The 19,660-nt window shown below is 28.7% G+C and overlaps 2 protein-coding genes across 2 annotated transcripts in view; one reads left to right on the top strand and one right to left on the bottom strand.

The window, feature by feature from the left end:
- Positions 1-18,016, top strand: part of LOC147806280 (uncharacterized) — a 49,470-nt gene extending 31,454 nt beyond the window's left edge. Inside the window, exons 2-3 of the mRNA XM_087169094.1 lie at positions 5,077-5,753; positions 17,682-18,016. Coding sequence (XP_087025220.1) covers positions 5,077-5,745 — 669 coding nt within the window. The 3' untranslated portion in view covers positions 5,746-5,753; positions 17,682-18,016. The remainder of the gene's footprint in view (positions 1-5,076; positions 5,754-17,681) is intronic.
- LOC107444188 (pyruvate kinase) lies at positions 13,937-16,045 on the bottom strand. The gene has a single exon (XM_016058273.4). The coding sequence runs from the start codon at positions 16,037-16,039 to the stop codon at positions 14,255-14,257; it is 1,785 nt and encodes a 594-aa protein (XP_015913759.3). The 5' UTR covers positions 16,040-16,045; the 3' UTR covers positions 13,937-14,254.
- Positions 18,017-19,660: the final 1,644 nt, after the last annotated feature.

Raw genomic sequence — 19,660 nt, 5'->3', positions numbered from 1 at the left:
ACAATAACCTGCGACGGTTAGCCTGACGGCAACGGAATTCTAACCCATGATCCGTCTATCACTGAGTATATTTTACGTCAGCACTGTAGTCGGTGCAAACTGCGTGAGGAACCAACTTCGTTTGGATTCAAACCCGGAACATTGGAAAGCGAACGCTCGATCCCCTCAGCCACCATGGCTCTAAAAAATTAAAAATATGTTTAAAAAATAGAAAAAAATTAGAAAAATGTTCAATTGAAAGACCTCAATTTGTTTTACAGTATCAATTCAGGTTTGGTGTGACAAATTTAGTTACCAATCTTATCACGATGGAATCCAAATCTAATTATTTTGCTTGGTTATCATAACTTCATCGACAATTTTGTTTCAAAAATTCAAATTTAATTTTCCTTTTACCATAATATCCATTTTGCTACCACGATTAGCAATTAAGACCCATGAAAGCCCTATATTAAAGTTTATTAATTATTTTTGCTTTTTAAATATTTTATTATCAATTATTAATAATTAATTAGGTTACTAATTATTTCATAAATTATTAATTGTCTTATAAATTAACGGATGAGTTATTCTTATAGTTAATTATTCATAATTAATTATTCAGTTTAAAAATTACTTTATAATTTATTAATTGTTTATTAATTATTTTTGTTTATTATCCCTTTGAGTCTGGATTTCTTAAACATATTTTTTATACTTTTTTCATTATTTTGTATTAATTTAGGTCAAAATAAGTGAGAAATAATATACTTAGCATTTATGCAATTTATGCTTATGAAATACAACATGAAACATTGGTGTTTTTTTTTCAGTATTGAAGGTAAAACATGGCTCACTTCCAAAAAAATATTTTTCCTATTTGCACTTATTTGCAATTATTTATATCTAAGAGAAGCAATCACTCATCATTAAAATTCACATAATTTACCAAATCAACTATTGATAAATTTTGAATGCGTATGAAAACGAAATTAATTAATTATTAATTAATATTTTTCAGTTCTTATACTTTTGTACTAATATATATCCTTTAATGTAATAGATTTTTTTAGAAATTATTAGACTGTTTTTTAAAATTAAAAAATACCAAAGTATATTTTTGTATGTAGGAGCATCAGAAAAAAATATATGATAGAGACACCGTTGTCCCATCTGCGTCCATGGGTAAAAACGTAAATAATTTTAAACCACGATAAGGTTGAACATGAACATTTATCATTACTTGCAGTAACTAATTAATTTTTGGTATTAGTTTTATTTTATGAAGCACCTATACCTTAAACTACTAGCAATCATTAACTTTAAAAAAAGCAATTCTTGAATGAAATTTTTCTCGCATTAACATCAAATTCTATCAATTGTTGCATGTTTTTATGCCTTAACGCGTATTCTCATGAACGAAAGATATTTATTATTTGTTGCAAATGATATGCCTACCTACCTAAACAATATTTCTGTTCCAAAGCAGATTTCAAAGATTTTAGTCTTCTTATTGCTTTGAACAGGTTTAATATAAATAACTTTATTTCATTTTTATTAAAGATTCAGTTTTTGTAAATATATAACATCATTTGCATGTTTTGCACATGATGTCCAATCAAACGAATTTATTTTGAATTTCAATTCAGATTTGTTTAAGCTAGTAATGATTTTTTTTGGAAATGATATTTCCGTTTCGTAACTTTAAAATATTCTTTTTAAAATTCAATGCAAATGCTATCTGAAACAACTGATTTATGAAACTGCGAATGAGTTTTTTTCGTTGCCTATTTGAATATCATTTTATTCTTACGTTCCTAAGACTTAAACTGAAAACTTTTTCGGAGTTGTTGAAAGATCTAATAAACCTTATTTCATGTCATTATTTAAATTTATAAATAAACCTCTTTTGAAAATCTAAATTAATCATAACATTTTCACATTTTGAGCGTACCTCGTCTCTTTCTAAGATAAATATATAAATGTAAGTTTTGAAGTATTTCACTTGATAGTCGAGATTTGAATTCTAAAGTAGAGGTATCTACATTTCTTGCTTGCATGCTCTTGAGATTTTTCTAGAAGCACAAATATGAAAAAGAATCTGAAAAATATTTCAGAAAGTTCAAAGTTAGAAGGGGAAGAGGAAAAAAATTAATGCATTAAATTTTCAAATGAAAATTCCTTCCGGACACGGATGGTTATAATGAATTCTGTAGACGAATTGGTACAGGGACGTATTACAGCATATTAGCAATATAGGGTATTCCGCGAAAACCACCCTTAATAGGTACGTTCCAAGCCCTCGTCACTAATGATATCAAAAAAAGCTTTTTTACTTTCGAAAATTATAACGAAAGTGGGAAAAAACGAAATTAATATCTGAATCAAAGCAATCACTATTAAGAAAAATGGCACTGGAAAAATCAAAACCTATTTGATTGCAGGTAAAAACAGAGAAGATTTATAAGTTATTATTAAAAACAAGTTTTATGAAGAATTCAATTTTTTTTTCTAAGTTTTTCATTCCGCCTTACTCACTAGTGATATGATTACTAGCTACACATTTCGATAACGTTTGCTTTTTTCCTCGTTTAAAAATTAGTTTACAACCCTTAATATGTATACATTTTAATTCCTTTTAAAAATAGATTCTTAAAATACTTTCGAATTAAAAATTGTCTTTTCGAAACATCTTGTTTATATACAAAGAAAGAAAAACTTTTGAGCTAATAATGAAGTTTCCAAACATATGTAATTCTAACGATTCAAGAAACACAATTAAATATTGAATAATTTTTTTTTCAATATTAATATAACATTTTGAAAAACTAGTTTATTTGTTTTATTATGTGTAAAAACTTATAAAACTAGCAAAAAAATATTATTTTTATTATTTTAAAGATCCATTTTTTAGTAAAAAAAAAGGACATTTTTTGCATATACGCTAAACATTGTAAAAAAAAAGTTCTATCGCCTGAAGCAAAAAAAAATCCTTTGAGAATTTTATTTAAAAGGCTATCAACAGCGTTTTGGATATCATCTTAAGAGCAAGTGCATACACTACCGAGTTAGAGATCAATGTAGTTACTAAAGCAAATTTTTCCAAATTTTCGCCTTTGTCTTTGCGGAAAAACATGATTAAAAAATGAAATTCTGCTTTTTTCTCTTAGTCTGTAGATCAAAACATGTGTGTTATAATCATAAACACTCATGAAAAATTATAGGTAATTATTTCAAAAACAACATGTGATATCGTGTGAAAAATGTGAAAATATGAAAAAATGTGAAAAAAATCTAATTTTGAGATAAACGCATTTAATAACTGAAAATCATTAATTTATTCACTGTTATGACCTTGCACAAGAACTGCTATAACTTTGCAAATAATTGAGCGCAAAAATAAAGTATTTTTGGACAGCTAAGAGTACAGGGATTCCAAATTTATAATAAACTCAATTTCAAAAATTTTGCCCTAAATCATGCTTTTGTACTTGTCAGATACCCTAAATTAAGAAATAGAATGAAAAAAACGTACATTTTTTGAATACGCATAATTTCCTTCATCGGTTTCGGAATTTAATTTAGATTCTTACGAAATAAAGTGTAGCCACAATACGATTTCAACATTTTAATCGGGAGAGTTGTCATAGCTTTCAGTTCCCCTTTGTTGTTCTTCACTTTGAGCTTGTTTTATTATGTACTTAGACCTAATTGCAGGAATCAAAATTTTTGTGCACTCATATTTAGTACTTGTTCAAACAAAGATAATTTCATACAAAAATTGCATTTTTATTATTATTTATTATTATTTCACTCAGTAAAGGACGTTTTGGCATACCAGGTATAAAAAATGTTTAATTTGAGTTAATTTACGTAGCTTAAAATATAAAAGTATGAAATATGAGGCAAATCGTTGATTAATCACAACCTACATGATGTCCAGTTAGCATTTCTGAGCAATCTACTTTAAAGAAAATTTGTAGTAAAACAGATTGAATAAATTTGTAGATTGGATAGTGACATAATGAAATGTTTGGTATCTCATCCAGGAAATAATCATTTGTTCCACTAGATGACTCATTTCTCAACCACTTGGTCACTCAGATCCTTTTGGATCTGAGACTCGGTGTATTGAGATCCAATCAAATCCGTACATCCTCCCGCTTACACAACTTCATTACATCATTATGAAACTCTTCTAGTTGCTTAGATAGACTACTTACAAGTGCCAATTTTATTTACAGGTACCCTGTATTCGCATAATGTCTTTCAAATTTTAAACTTGAACATTAACTTTTACACAGCTTAACATGATATAAAAAATTATATAACTTAGATTTTAATCAAGTTTACGTTATTGAATTAAATAAGAAATGGTATTTAATAAGGGAAAAAATTGCAGGGCATTATCATCAAATAAAGGAGTTATTATAGGTGCAGCCAGATTTTGACTAAGAAAATCACTTCTAGCGATATGACGAATAAAAATTGAAGGACCCAAGGTTTTGGCCATCGGATCGATTGACAGATTACAGCTGCCCTTTAACCTTGATGGTCAAAAGGTAGAGACAGTTCGGAAAAGAAAGTGTCTAAGAAATCATGTTTTTCTGCCTGGTATACTAAGTCAAATTGAATGGAACTATTTAAATTGCTCTTCTTTGGTAAGCTCTTCAATGAGCAAAAGTACTTTTAGTTAAACGTTAAAGGTGTAACCTTTTTTTTAAATTTGAGTACTATACATGTTTATTTCAGTCGATCTAATGGCTAGAAAAAGCAGACTCGTGATCTATCTTATATTAAGAATATTTTGTGTTGTCACTGTCGTTAGTAAAAAAACAAAAATAAAATAAGGTCTCGCATAAATTTGGGTAAATTGTCAATAATAATGTATACTTCCTAAACAATGTAAACCATTTTTCTTTAAGCAAAGATATAATCAATCTTATGTAAAAATAGAAGATATTTTTGGAACATTTCCTCACCTATGAGTTTGGTAACAGGCATGTTTAATGACAATGACATATCATATCACATCATCAGTATCCTCACATGTCATATCACATTTTTTCCTAATATGTCATATTTTTTCTACCGTAGGGTGGACCCAGAAATAACATCATGAGGTTAGCCAGAGAAGATAAATCTATGAGAGGTCACCTTGAGTTTAGTGGTGCAGATGTTATCCGAAGTCTTCTAAACTCCAGGAGTCTCAACAGCTTGGGCGGCGGAGAACTCATTCGAATACTAGACCCTCTGAGCGGTGGCCAAATGCTAAGATCTTTAGACCAGCTGTCTAGTGGACAGTACCTCAATTCTCTAGACAATTATAGAGGCGGAGAAGTCTTGAACGTCCTGGACAGAATGACTGGTGGCGATTTCATTAGCTCTCTGGATGCAGTCGAAGGAGGGTCAGTCCTTGGTGCTCTGGACAGAGCTCGCCAGTCTAAACTCAGACACCCACCATCTCCTAAACGTACCCAAACCTTGGACACACTCAACGGAATGGCATTTGGAATGAGCAAGAGATTCGATTCCCTGAGTGGCTCTACTTTTGGCATGAGTAAGAGGGATTTCGATGAAATCGACAACGTAGGATTCACTGGATTCGCCAAGAGGGGACCCTACAGACATAACAGTTTGGCCTTGGCTAAAAAGAATTTCGATGAAATAGATCGAGCTGGATTTGAGACCTACAACAAGAGGAACTTCGATGAAATCGACCGAGCGGGCTTTGAAACGTTTGAGAAGAGGGATAGAAAAGAATAAATATTTTTGTAAGCTAACTTTATTTCTTTTGTATCTTTTCTTAAAAAAATTATAGGAGCATAGAGTAATTAATAGTTTTGAATCTTTAAAATTCGTAATTAAAAATTTAAGCCTAAGCTTGTAACCCTACTAATAATCACACTATTTTTTTCGAAATATTTATTTCCGAATTTAATTACACTATTTTTTGCTGAAAATAAATTAATAATCACAAAAAAAGAGGATTTGCATATCATCTACAAACGAGTATTGGACCAACTAAGCGTACAATATTAGAACAAGTCTTATAGAAATTGAAAAGGATAAGTGTAATAAAATAACAACAAAACGATTTTATGTCAGAAATAGCTTCTGTACACAATATAGCTTCGCTGATTAGAGTAGGAAACGAGTACGAATGCGAAATAAGCCCTTTTTGTGAATCAATTAGTGCGAAGGAAAACTATGTAAAGCTATTGCAAATTAATAAAACAATTTCTGAGTCTGGATTTACCTTGTTATTGCGCTAATCCCTTAAAATTCTTTTCCTTACGCAACTTTCTCATAGATTAAAAAAGGGAAAAAAATTATTTTTAGATAGGAAAAGCATCTGATAAAATGATGTCTTCGGAAACTGAAGTTAGATATAAATAAATAAAAATAGTTCATGAGGTCTTTGACTTGCGAACAATAAATATTGTCCAATTATTTTCTAATATTATGACCAACAGAAATTTGGTGTTTTATCCAATTACTGCAATTTAGTCTTTCAGTTTCATTTAAGGAAAAAAAATTGTTGGTTTTATTTTGATGAATATAGTTAAAAAGACTTAATTAAGAGTTAAATTTTAAAATTTATTTCTCACTTCAGGAATTATTTGCTTCTCTTACAACAAAATTTTTACCGTGTTTTTCGAAACAGTGGTTTATAAATAATACCTTTGACATAAGGCTTTGTGAAAAAATTCACATGGTGTAAGGTCTTAATGGCCATATTATTAAATGTGAATTCCATACCACCCTCACGCCCAAGACAGTATTTATGAAGTACCGATACCGAAAACATTGAACTTAAAGAGTAAAAACGCAGTATTTAGAACTATTAGCAGTGTGAAACTGGACTTAATGTTTGGAACGAATTAGATTAGGAATTAGATGCTTGTTCAAGAGCAAAAAATGCGCCTTAGAATTCTCTTTCTTCATTAAATTCATTATGCATTGAGATTTGGTGAGTTTATTCTTGAAATGTGGGACCAGAAATATCCGAAGAAATACTTCTCAAGTTTTGAATTTCATCCCTTTGAACGATTTTTTCAATTGTTTTGTTTATTTGCGAATCAGAAATCGATCTAGTCTACAGTTCAATGCTTGTCGTGTAACAAAAGGGTTCTCATATCAAACACATATAACTAAAAAACGGGTATATTTTACTTGAATTTCGTATATTATGCACGTAATTGCTTCAAAAATATAAATATGCAAAATACAGTCATTCATTTATGCTAACTCTGTGTTTCTGTACTAAAATACCAATTAAAATCAAATGGCTTTCTTAAGTTATTGAAAAGTCACTTTCTAGCAAATTATCTTTTACATGTTTGGGTTTTTTATACCCTATAAATTGTCCAAACCTTAACTGTACTGTTTCCTTTCCACATTAAAAAATTATTCTATTAAGAAATCTACACACTAAAGTCGATGACGAGCTAAATATAAAATTATTTTTTTTTAAAATTACAATATGCCCCAAGTTTAAAAATATTAAAATCGCTTAGATATTGCATTAAATTTGTTGAAGCACGAATAATAAAAAAGCATTTTTAACGAAATATTTAAAGACATATCAATGTCAAGACTCACATAATAAAAATGGATGCACTATTTTTACAGTCAACAACTCAGCCATCCTTTCAATATGCTATTGTTAAAAATCCATCCTGAATATCTTACATTCTTCTCTTAATAGACGTGGATTCCTCTAGGATTACAACTCAAATGAAACTAGTTGTGTTGTAAAACCTTTTGAGATTTCAGTAATTCAAGTGTCGCCAACATCTGTTACTACGGGCTCCTAGCAGCCACATTTTTCGACATGAATTTATTTTAAATGGAAGCGAATTTATTCGTCTCTTGAATTTAATGGTATAGGGCATTTTTATGACACACTATATCACTGTTTATTTTATGCATCTTTAAACATAAACGTTATTTGCGTGAGTTACTGGGGGATTAAGTTATCAAGAGATTAAAGGGAATATAAGTATTAGAAAGGATATTTCAAGAACAAATTATTATTTCCTCTTTTTGTACTTAAAATGAATCTGTTCACTGCTTGTAAAAATTCTTTCAAAAAATTTCAAAATTGCGTAAAAATTTTATTATTTTAATTGTCTGCTTGCAAAAGCTTGTAAAAAGTCATGGTAATTAATTAAAAGAAATAATTGTTTGTCCATTGACTTGAAACCTTTTTGGCATTAAGAAAGATATTATTATATCATTTATATGCGGAGAAAATTCAAAAATTTGTATTTAAACAGATTTATTGAAGTATCAATACACTAAAGAATGTAAAAAGGCATGAACAGTTATGCTATAATGGGATACCTGCAAGTGACGTAGTGTAGGTATCTTCATCCTGATCGATTGGTGAAACGTGGCATTTGTTTACGTTAGAAACTGTTGTTTCCATTCCATTTCGAGTAAACCAAACCCGTCAAGTATCAATTCTCTTAAGTGACTCATTCTATATTCTTTTACAAAGAATTTTTCACTATATATTTCTTACTTAACACAAAGACAGGCACGAAGCCATGTAGAACATAAACACACTAATTATGTATCAAAGTTGCCAGATACACAAATCAAAATTATATCATGGTTACAAGAAAAGACATAAACAAATAATAAATCTAAGTTAAGTAAAAGAAGTAGACTAGAATGAATGATATTTCAACAAATTTGGTGTGCGATACAGCTCACTATTTAATTAACTTCATGTTAATTAACATTCTAACTTATGTGGGGAAACTTAACTTTAGCACGTCATTTCGCTCATAAACGATCAGCTAGCTCTGACGTTATAGGTCCCATGTGTTGGTATTTGTGATCTTCTTCTTCTTCTTCAAGTGCGAGTGCCCAGTTACATTTATAAATTTTAAATTTTGGTTTTGAATCTCCTATGTATGATATATTAATTCATGTAAAACGTCATAAAAATAACATATTAGGAAAAATAATATAATAATTAATTATATAGGTCTATAAGGTATTAATCACTTATAATAATAAATCATATCAATCCAAAAGATCATATTGATCCTTAATAATTCATATAATATGGATTATATTGATCTGTAATACATGAGATGTGTTATATCGATATGTCGTATCAATTGAAATAACTAATTGGTAATAATTAGGGGACAATTTTGAAAAAAAATGTATAAGAGCTTGAAACACTTATCGAAACGTGAGGATAATACGTAATATCTGAACATCCCACCCATAGCAATTTCAAGAATATTTCTTGGCATGAAAGCATCATTGAGTATATCAACATTGAAATGCTTTACAAAAGCACAAACTGTAATTAACTCAAGGCTCTGGGTAATTTCGACTGACTAAATGCTCAAAAGTGGAGCTGTGATTGCTTGCAGTCCCCATACACAAGATCGTTATTACGGAATTCCTTCTACCAAAACTGATATTAATCCAAGCTAAATTGAATGTTTGAACTCTTACCCTCTTACTAACTTTCACCATCATTGTCATCATTATGGCTTCTGTCTATTAATATTATGATATTATTTGAGATGCAAGGGTCACTTTATTTGATTGAGATTATGCAATACATTCATAAATCTATGTATGTAATTCGATGCTTAATTATGATCAATTGAAAATGCAATATAGGCTATTCCCTAAGAATGGATCCGGCTTTGGAACTATTTATTGTATCGATCTGCTTATGTCAATAACTGAGGAAATTAGTCTATTTATGAATTATTTGCATGTTCCTAGAAATAATATTACAAACTTCTAATACTTTGAAAAAAAATATCCATTAGCTTTTTTAGCTTAAATTTTTGACATTTTTGGAAAGAATGTGCGAAATTTTAGTATAACTAATTTACACAATTTAATCTTAAAAAGCAGTGTTACGATTTACTACTAAAATTGAGAAGTTGATTTTTAAATTACATCAAAATCTAAAAATGACTGAAACTAAAACTAAAAATAATTTTATCTGTCACTTTAATATTGTCGTTCCTTCTTTTTTAATAAGCATTTGACTTTAAAATGAGAAATAAAAAAACATTTTTATTCAATAATATTTTTTTCTTTATTCAAATATTTCATAATTTTTCAATTCGTGTACTTTTTTCGTTCAGTTCAGTTTAGTTGAGCATTTTAAATGTTATTTTAAAGTAAATCAAAGCTATTTTCAATATTATTTATTTTATGTTTCTTTCATCTAGATATTGTCCATTAATTTTTTAAAAATAGGTTTTGTCAAATATTTGAACAATTTATACATTTTAAATGCTAATTTGAAAGTAAATAAATAGTAATTAAAACTATCCTTCATTTTTATTTTTCAAACATTTGATATTGTTTAATTTTAAAAATATTTTATATTCACTTAAAATAAAAATCCGCGTATTTTTTCTTTACCTTATAACAAAAAAAATATTTTTAATCATAACAAAAGTCTTCTATTTAATTCAATAACTCTTCTTTTGCATTAATATTATGTTGAGTGTTTCTGAAATTTTAAGTGTTGGAATAAATCGAATTCATTCAACATATAAACTTTTACAAATCCGCTTTAAAAAATACATATAAATTCTACTTTTCATTAAATTTTGATTGATTTAATCTATAAAAATTTTACGTTTTAGCTACAAAAATATATTGACTGCTCAAGATACGGGTAAACCCTTTTCCTGACAGATTCATTTCTCAATAAGCTATGAGTTTTGACGCAGTGGTATTATTCTTTCATTAAATAAACTTTCTTCTACGTTTAACTTATGACATTTTAATGGAACCATCAAATTACTTATAGGAATCGGAAAACAAAGGTGGGCATGCTTTTAAAACAATATGCCTTTTTGAGTTTGAAATAAAAAAGAATTTTTATTCATCTAGCTATTTTCTAAGTTATTTAATCGTGATATATTTAATAACTTTTAATGGCCACTTTAATAACTTTTGATCTACTGATCAGATTGCCAAGTACTGATAATCTTAATCGTCTTAAAGTGCTAAGACAAAATTTGCTATTTTTCTTCCTCGCATGATAATTTGAAGTATGATTTCGAACACAAAAACCTACTGTCTCTGAATAACGAAAAAGGTAGGGCCACTTAAACAAAATGTTTAAAACCATCAATTTAAAAACTTTGTACATCTTTATACCATTACACTTCCATACTACGTAAGTCTAGTAGTAAACTTAACAGTTAAACCATGTTAAGCAAATATTAGAAAATTAAAATTAGCTTAATTAGCTCAATGAGGTAATCATCGTTATTTATAAAATATTTATAATATAATGGTTTCTTAACTTTTAGAATAGCTAGTTAAGCTGGTTGCAATCCAGAAAATTTAAGCCTACTATTTCAGTCAGGTTGTTAAAAGTTTTAACACCACTTAATGTTAATTTCACTTTTTGCATATTTCGCTAATCAATTTAAATTATTGACCGACCACGGAGGACCCAAGGCACTTGCATATTCAGAAAAACTAAAAATTGGCAATAATATTGAGATGGAAAAATACATATTATGTTTTTCACTATTAGAATATTGTAATAAAACTTTAAACAAGTCTATTAGAGGATTTTGCTTTAAATTCAAAAGTGAAATATAATTCTGGGAAATTTTAGCTTCGTTAGAACAAAATGAATGCCCCTTTTTAAGTTTTACAAGGTAATTGAAATCCTGAAAGCTGGTATCATTCTGATAAGTTGTAATAATGAATGGTACAGGACTTAATGGCTTTTGTTGTAATAATAAGCTAAATAATTTTGAAGCATAATTACGAATAGTTGCATTATTTTAAACTCTGTCAATTTTCTTGTCAAAATCCAAAATTCGAATGGTATCGGCCAAGTTCTGGAAGTTCTTGAAAAATTAAACTGCAAAAAATGCCGGATAAATTACGGTATAAAGTGCCAATACTTTGGGCACATCACTCGTAGAGTCCTTTTCAAAAAATCCTTTTCGTAAAATATTACACGTAATTTTAACAGTAATACTTATTTAGCTAGTGCGATTCAGTCATTTTGCGGTGATTATTACTGTAAAATTTGCGGTATTTCAGATTTTTAGCTCCGTAGCATGTTCCGCTAAAAATTGATTTTGCGGTAAAACGTAACGAAAGTACCTTGAGTGGCGGTACGTTTTATCGTAATTTAATCTAGAAATTTTTTACAGTGTAAGTTTTTAATAAATAATATTTTTAAATTTTCATTTCTCCAGAGACTGCGTATTCCATTCAAATTTTGGACTTTTTATCTGAAAATAGAATAGCTTAATTCTACGTAGTTTAAACTGAAGTAAAATTTTGTATACCTTTTAATTTAAATATTTAACTATTATTAAATTAAATAATTAGAGAATTAGTACTTTTACATTTCGTATGCGCAAGCAATAAAGTCGCCAATCCGATGCAGCATTTTTTATTTATTTTATAAGATAGATATTTAAAAAGAAATTATAATTAAATTAAAATATCCAAATTTCGTTGCCCCGGCAAAATGCAAAAATACCAAAATACATGATTTTAAAAATAAATATTTGTAACCTGGAACAAACTTTAGATAAACAAATTTAAAAAATATGTACTAAGATGTTTTGATTTGATTAAGTAATACGAAAAACATGACGTAATACAAAAGTAGTATACTTAACATTATAGAGTTCAAACTTTTGACTGCTCTTGACTATTGAGATGCAAGTGAAAATGAAACTAATTCTTCATACTGCGTAAAATTTTTTAAAAAAGTAGGAAATTATAAGAAATATATTAATTATTATTATTATTTAATAACAATATTTCTTTCGTTCATGACTGACATGCTTTTAGAAAGATATATTACAGTCAAATATTTTTTTTAAAAAAAATTATTGAAGAAACCACGTGACAAATATTCGTTTAATTCTTAATGCAAGCAGAAAAATCGGTACTTTTCGGCAAGCCGGGTGCCAGAAAATTCAATCATTTTTTTATTCTTCATTTTGTTAAATTTTTATGTGTATAAAAAGTCAAAAAAAGAAAAAATTAAATATGAAATTGGCGGAGGTCAACATTTTATGACAAATTTTCGCTTATGCTTGGCTAACCAAAATTATTACAGAAAATAAATCTAATTAAAGCTCTATTTCGTTAATCATCCACATAATAATAAGTCGAATTAAAATGACTACCATATTCATATCCGAAATGAACTCGCATTTTATATCTGTCAAAATGTATGAGTAAAATTTAAAAACAAAATTCGTTTCAGTGTTTAATAGTTGACCAATGTGTATAATAGTATCTGAGTGTCATTGTTATGAAAGATTTAATTATTAAGTGAAACAATTTTTGAGTAGCTTAGTAATGTTTTTGGCTTCACTGTATTCTGATAAGGTAAAATTATTTAAAAAACTACTAACTAAACATATAATTTACGTAACATTTTATTCATGTTTCGCTTAAAGTCCAAAAAAATAATAATAAATTGTAAAAGAAAAAAAATGCAAGAACTATTACTACATTTATCAATCAATAAAAGTTTGGTACTTATCTGATAAATGAGAACTAGAAAGTCTCTGTGTCAAATTCAACTCCTAGTTTTTAAAGTATTAAAAACTAAAATTTTTTTAGTAAAAAAGGGCTAGCTAGTTTGGTGCTTTTAGGTTAGCCGGGAAAGTTGCCAAAGAATATGGACTTCCACCAACTAATTTTATTTTTTATATTTTTTTAACAAACATAAAAATTAAATAAATATTTTAAAAAAATTAAAAATAAACTAATCGAAAAATTCGGTTATTTTTAACTGTAAAAGAAACTTAAATTGTCGTGCCTGTTGTGTAATTTTTTCAATATTAGAATATTATAGTTAGTCTATAGATTCCACATGATTAATAGTATTTAAGTGAATAGAGTTTTAAAAAAATATCTACTGGGGTTAATAAGCGGGAAAAATATCGATACTTTTCTCAAATTTTTTCTTAAGATAATAAAAATAAAACCTTATAAAATGTCTCATTTTAATAATATATTTATGTCTAAAACATGTAACTTATTGTCAAATTTTATCTTATTAAAATGAAATATTTAATTTTTTCAGTGATAACTACAACAAGTTTCGCAATTTTCTAAGTTCCTTGCGTGTAAGATAAAATAGTTTCACCTTCTGTTAAATTTACAGGTGCAGTTACTTCTAAAAAATGATAAAGACAACCTTAAATAATATAATGAACAGTGTCGTTAAATTTAGAAATGAAAATATTCCTGATGATTTTTTTAATAAAAATTGTTACTCAATATTAATAATACGCATAGTGTCAGTCGACTCACTAACAATAATAACAGGATCATCTTTTTTTAAAATATTAAGTTGTATGCCGTTTTTAATACCATACTGAACACGAGCATCGACATCTTCGTTATAATCAGGTAGCATTTCCTCCGTATAATGGAAAGCATAAATAGCTCGCCACATTTGACTTTGGCGAAAAACTGTGCCAGATCTTGTAACCATAATGATTGGACACCTAGGCCGGAATTTGGCGATGGCATAAGCTGATCTCCCAGCTTTGGTCAAAACTATAATGGCACTTGCCAAGCATTTTAATGATGCAGCAACTGCAGCAATCGCCATACACGTATCAAAGTGAGAAGGAATAACTTCTCGAAATAAGAGATCAGAAAATATAACGCGTTGATTTAAAACTGTTTCTGCTTCATGTGTTATTTTATGCTGAACTGTGACACATTCAACGGCATACTGTCCTTTGGCTGATTCTGCAGAAAGCATAACGCCATCCGCGCCATCCAAAATAGCATTGGCGACGTCACATGCTTCAGCTCTTGTGGGTCTTGGCTTTTGGACCATGCTATCTAACATCTGTGTAGCACAAAGGACGGGTTTTCCAGCAACGTTACATTTAGATATCATCATTTTCTGCGCCAAGAATATCTTTTCTGTTGGAATATTAATCCCAAGATCTCCTCTGGCTACCATAATTGCTTCTGAAACTTCTAGAATCTCATCGAAATTCTGTATTCCTTCATCATTTTCAATTTTTGGAATGATCCAAATATGTTTGCCTTTGTCTCCTAATAATTTGCGGATTTGTTTTACGCCGTCAGCATTTCTGATAAAAGAGGCAAAAATATAATCAACTTCCAGTTCGAGTCCAAATGCAAAATCCTCTTTATCTTTTTCAGAAACTGCAGGTAAATCTGTATCAATCCCTGGTAAATTGCATCCTTTCTCACTTCCAAGTTTGCTCTCATTCCCCACTTCGCACTCCACCCAATCACCGCCCACTTTTTTGACGATGAGAGTAATTTGTCCATCATCCATGTATATTTTATTCCCCTCCTTAATCACTTTAGTTATATTTTTATAATCAATATACACTGTTTCAGAATTGCACTTATCAAAATAGCTGTCATCAGTCGTAAGTTTCACTGTACTTCCTTTCTTCAGTTCTATTTCTCCAAACTTATCCCCTTCTACAAGACCAGTTCTGATTTCTGGCCCTTTGGTGTCCAGTGCAATAGCTACAGGATACGAATCCAAACCTTTATTTTTTGCGACTATCTTCGCTGCCTCTCTTACATTAGCCGCAGTTTGGCCATGATAATCATACTCTCCGTGAGAAAAATTAAGTCTAGCCACATTCATACCGGCTTCCATGAGTTCCACTAACTTTTCTACTGACTGCGTAGCCGGTCCTATAGTGCACACTATTTTACTAAGTCTTGGATGATGAGGTTTTTCATAAATAGTGTAGGCGCATGCGTGATCAATAGCATTCAAAGACATATTTTCAATCAGTCTCTGTTCCAAACTCTTCTCCGCCATTTTTGCTTCTTTTGAAACGACGGTTAAGAAGGGATATTGAGATTTATCAAATTTTAATCTCTCTCTTGCTGGTGGGCGTTCACCTTTACTTAACGCTGTAAAATACTTTAAAGACCAAGCAAGCAAATCAGGTGGGTTGGTTTTAATTGCAGCTTTTGCGTAATTTTTTAATATAGAAGGAAACTCTTCTGGAATCGTTATTTGATCATCGAAGAAAATAGAATCCATCAGAAAGTGATGCCATTTTAAAATAATCTTATCTTAATGATTGCCATTATTGATTTTCTAAATTTATAATTTAAAACTAATAATTCCTCACGAGATATTTATATATTTTATTGATGTTTTAATAGTTAGTAAAATGTGGCACGGAAAATTTGGTCGTCGTGATTAAATATTTTGTAAGAATATTTTTATTTTATTGCTTCAGACAGATAAACGCTGTTTTTTTCTCAGAAAATGTTATACTGAACAACATATTAACAAATTTTATTAACAATTTCTTGCAAGCAGAATTTTTTAAAAGAGATAAACTGAAAAATTTTAAAATATGAAATACGTTTTTGTATAAATGCAAGTGAATAAAAATTATTTTGTGTTGCTGTTTCTAATGCCACTTGCCAATTACCAGCGAGCCTGCTTGGAGAAACAAAGCAAATTTAAGGCTGAAGGTACGTTTCTTGTTGTTCAGTGGGGCCATCTATGGCCAAGAATACGTCTTCAGCCACACACACGTCACAGTCCGTTTCAAAGGCTGGACCCATTCGTACATCCATTCATTCATCCACAGATCGTAATTTTGACCTGAACCAGATAAATGTGCATCTCCAATTCATTAATTTGTAATACGTAAAATTAATTTATTTTATAGACTATTACGATTTAAATTTTTAATAAACTATTGATTATTTTTTTAATTTCAAACAGAAAGAATTTTGCATTAAACAATTATTTTTAAATTTAAATTTTATAAGAGACTAAAATTTTAAAAAAGAGCTTTCTTTAACAACCAATTGAAAATGTTTAGACTAGTTAACCCGCAGTTTTGTGCACTAAGCCATAAGTAAAGAGACGTGATACAATCTTTTTTTTAAAAATTAATGTTCCCTTTTACATTTCCTTTAATACATTTTTGTTAATCCTGCTTTAAGAAATTTAACAAAAAATTTTACGAAAAAATCTTTTATTTTCGCAGATGAGAAAAATTCTGCATCAAACAAAATTAACAATTTTTTAACGACATGACAATTTTCTAAGTATTAATATCTAGTCTCGATTAAAAAGCTAGTTTTACCTATTTTCGTTATTATTTGCTTGTATGTTTCGTTAATTTAGGTTTGTAACATGGCGTACATGCCTAAGTCTGTAAAATAGGAAATATCAGATAGGTTTAGAAATTTGTTTAGCGATGTGAACAACGATAACTTTCTTAACACTGTTTTGTTTCAGGATGAAATGGTAACGAAATAGAATACTTACAGTGAGTTTAGAAAATTCTTTTTTCTACGAGGGCCGTAAAAAATTGCTTAAACTATCATTCACGCAAGTGATTATTTATTGATTGTAATAATATTTTCAGCTGGTATTGTGCAAATAGGTATTTAACATGCACTAACATATGCACTAAGGTAGCAGGTTTTTTACAGTCAGATGGAAGTATAGCTTACAATTAATAAATTTTATTTAAAGTTAGATGACAAAAACTGTAATCTTCTTTCTATCTGTAATAAATATTAAAAGAATATAACTTTTTACACAATAGGAATTAAAACTAATATATTAAATGAAAAGAGGCAAATTAGTTTACATATTTGCATCGTACTCTGAAAACTATGTTATGAAATATTGATAATTTAATTTTGTTTTGCAGCCATTTTCAAGAAATAGAAGAATCATTGTGGTCATCAGACAATAAAAGAGAAGATAAAAATATTAAGCATCAGAGACGAATTTCAAGCGATTGTCAGTGAACTCAATTGTGCCAAAAATAGTCATTGCAGCTTTTTCTCTTGCTACATTTATTTTGTCTTTTTTTTCTGTCAAAATTTCATACGACGTATCTGTTTAAAAAAAATAATTGGATTATTGATTTTCAGGACTGCTTCTCTTAATAATTTTCTTGTATTTTATTGAATATACTATACTATTGAACTTTATAATGTATCACATTTTGTTGTAAATAAAATTAAAAATTTCCAAACAAAATTTCGCAGTTTTTTTTTTCGAATTTATAAATGAAGAGTTGTACTATCATAAGGTTATTTAAGTGTTTAAAATATAGAATAATTTTGAAATCATCTTTTCTTAAGAATTATTATTGCAGAGTTAAGTAGTTTTAGGCTTTCAATTTTAGTAGAAATAATAGATTATTGCTGTACAATTTGTTACCCAAAAGTTGTGTTGTAATACTAAACTGTTTCTGATTATTTTAATGTTTGTTTCGCTTTTTCCGACCTAATTAGAAATGATATTATTGTTGATAACAATCTGTAACTCGATGATAATCAATTTAAATAAAATTAATATTATAGGATACAATATTTTGAGTTTAAAAAGTTCAAATTAAGAAATCATAAATTATACTATACTGACAAAAAATCGGACAGTACATTGACGAACCAAAAGTAATAAATAATGGTATGCTAAAATTAAATACACGAATAATTTCTGTAAACTCTTTATGTTGATTGTTATATAATATTTTATTTATAAATTTATAAGATATTTATATATAACACTACAATAAATACAATGATTTCCTTTTTAGGACAGCTTACAGGATCACTTCTGAAAAAAAAGCATTAATTAATTCAAAAAATATTCATAGACATTGTTTTTTCAAATTAAAAACACAAATTTATCAAAATTCTAAATCATGAGTTTCCAACTGTCAGAATTTTTTGCTGTTTTATTTTTTCATTTAAAAAAAAAACCTTCTTGTATTCTAAAAATTTGAACTAGTTGCAGAATCTTAAAAAGAAGAAAAAGCGTGGACTAAAATTAAGTTAGAACTACCTTATACGTAATCATTACCTTTAATATATATTTTTCGTTTCTTTGTAAGGATTGAAAAAAGAGACAAAAATAATTTTGGAAACTGTTGCATCATTAATGAAAGAGGGTGGAACAAAATATATCAAAACTAGTTAGATTGTCTTGCGAAACCTCAAGGGGTTTCATATAATCACCTTTCAAGTCGTCTCTGTTATCTACTGCAATCAAACAGGTTTCGAGTTTGCTGTCTCTTTTTCCTCCGTGATTATTTAGATGTCTTTAATGTATTTTTCCTTGCTGAAATGCTGATTTGCAACCCCTAATATAAATACTTGTTTAATTTATTTTTACAAGGTTCCTAAGAATATGTATCAAGTGGGAAGATTATAGAACACTGTGTAAGTGACAGTATTTTCATTCCTTAAAATTCATAAAATTTTCCTTCAGTCACTCAAGTCATACCTTTATTCATTCGTTTATTCTTATCTGCATTTGTTCGTCATACAGTAGTCCTTACACTATTTCGAGAACATAACATTAAAAATAATTTAATACAATACATTATATAACTTAAGGATAAATATATAGCTTAAAGGATAAATATATAGCTTAAAGATTAATACCTTTACATTAATTTAACCTCCGATGTAAAGATACCTTTATAACTATGGTTAAATTAATGCTGATGACAAAGATATCTAGGTCTTCACTGTTTTTAAGCAACCATACCATTTGAAATGGTAATGGGGCGACAGCCAGCATGATGGTGCGAAATGGTAAGAAGACAATTATCTAAAATAACGCCATGCTTACATCAAAACTCTTATCGGAATTTAGATTTTATCTACACATCAA

The sequence above is a fragment of the Parasteatoda tepidariorum genome, chromosome 8 (assembly GCF_982258835.1).
Source record: "Parasteatoda tepidariorum strain Cologne lab strain chromosome 8, Ptep-v5.0, whole genome shotgun sequence".
NCBI classification, from domain to species: domain Eukaryota; kingdom Metazoa; phylum Arthropoda; class Arachnida; order Araneae; family Theridiidae; genus Parasteatoda; species Parasteatoda tepidariorum.
This window is presented reverse-complemented; position numbering and strand designations above follow the sequence as displayed.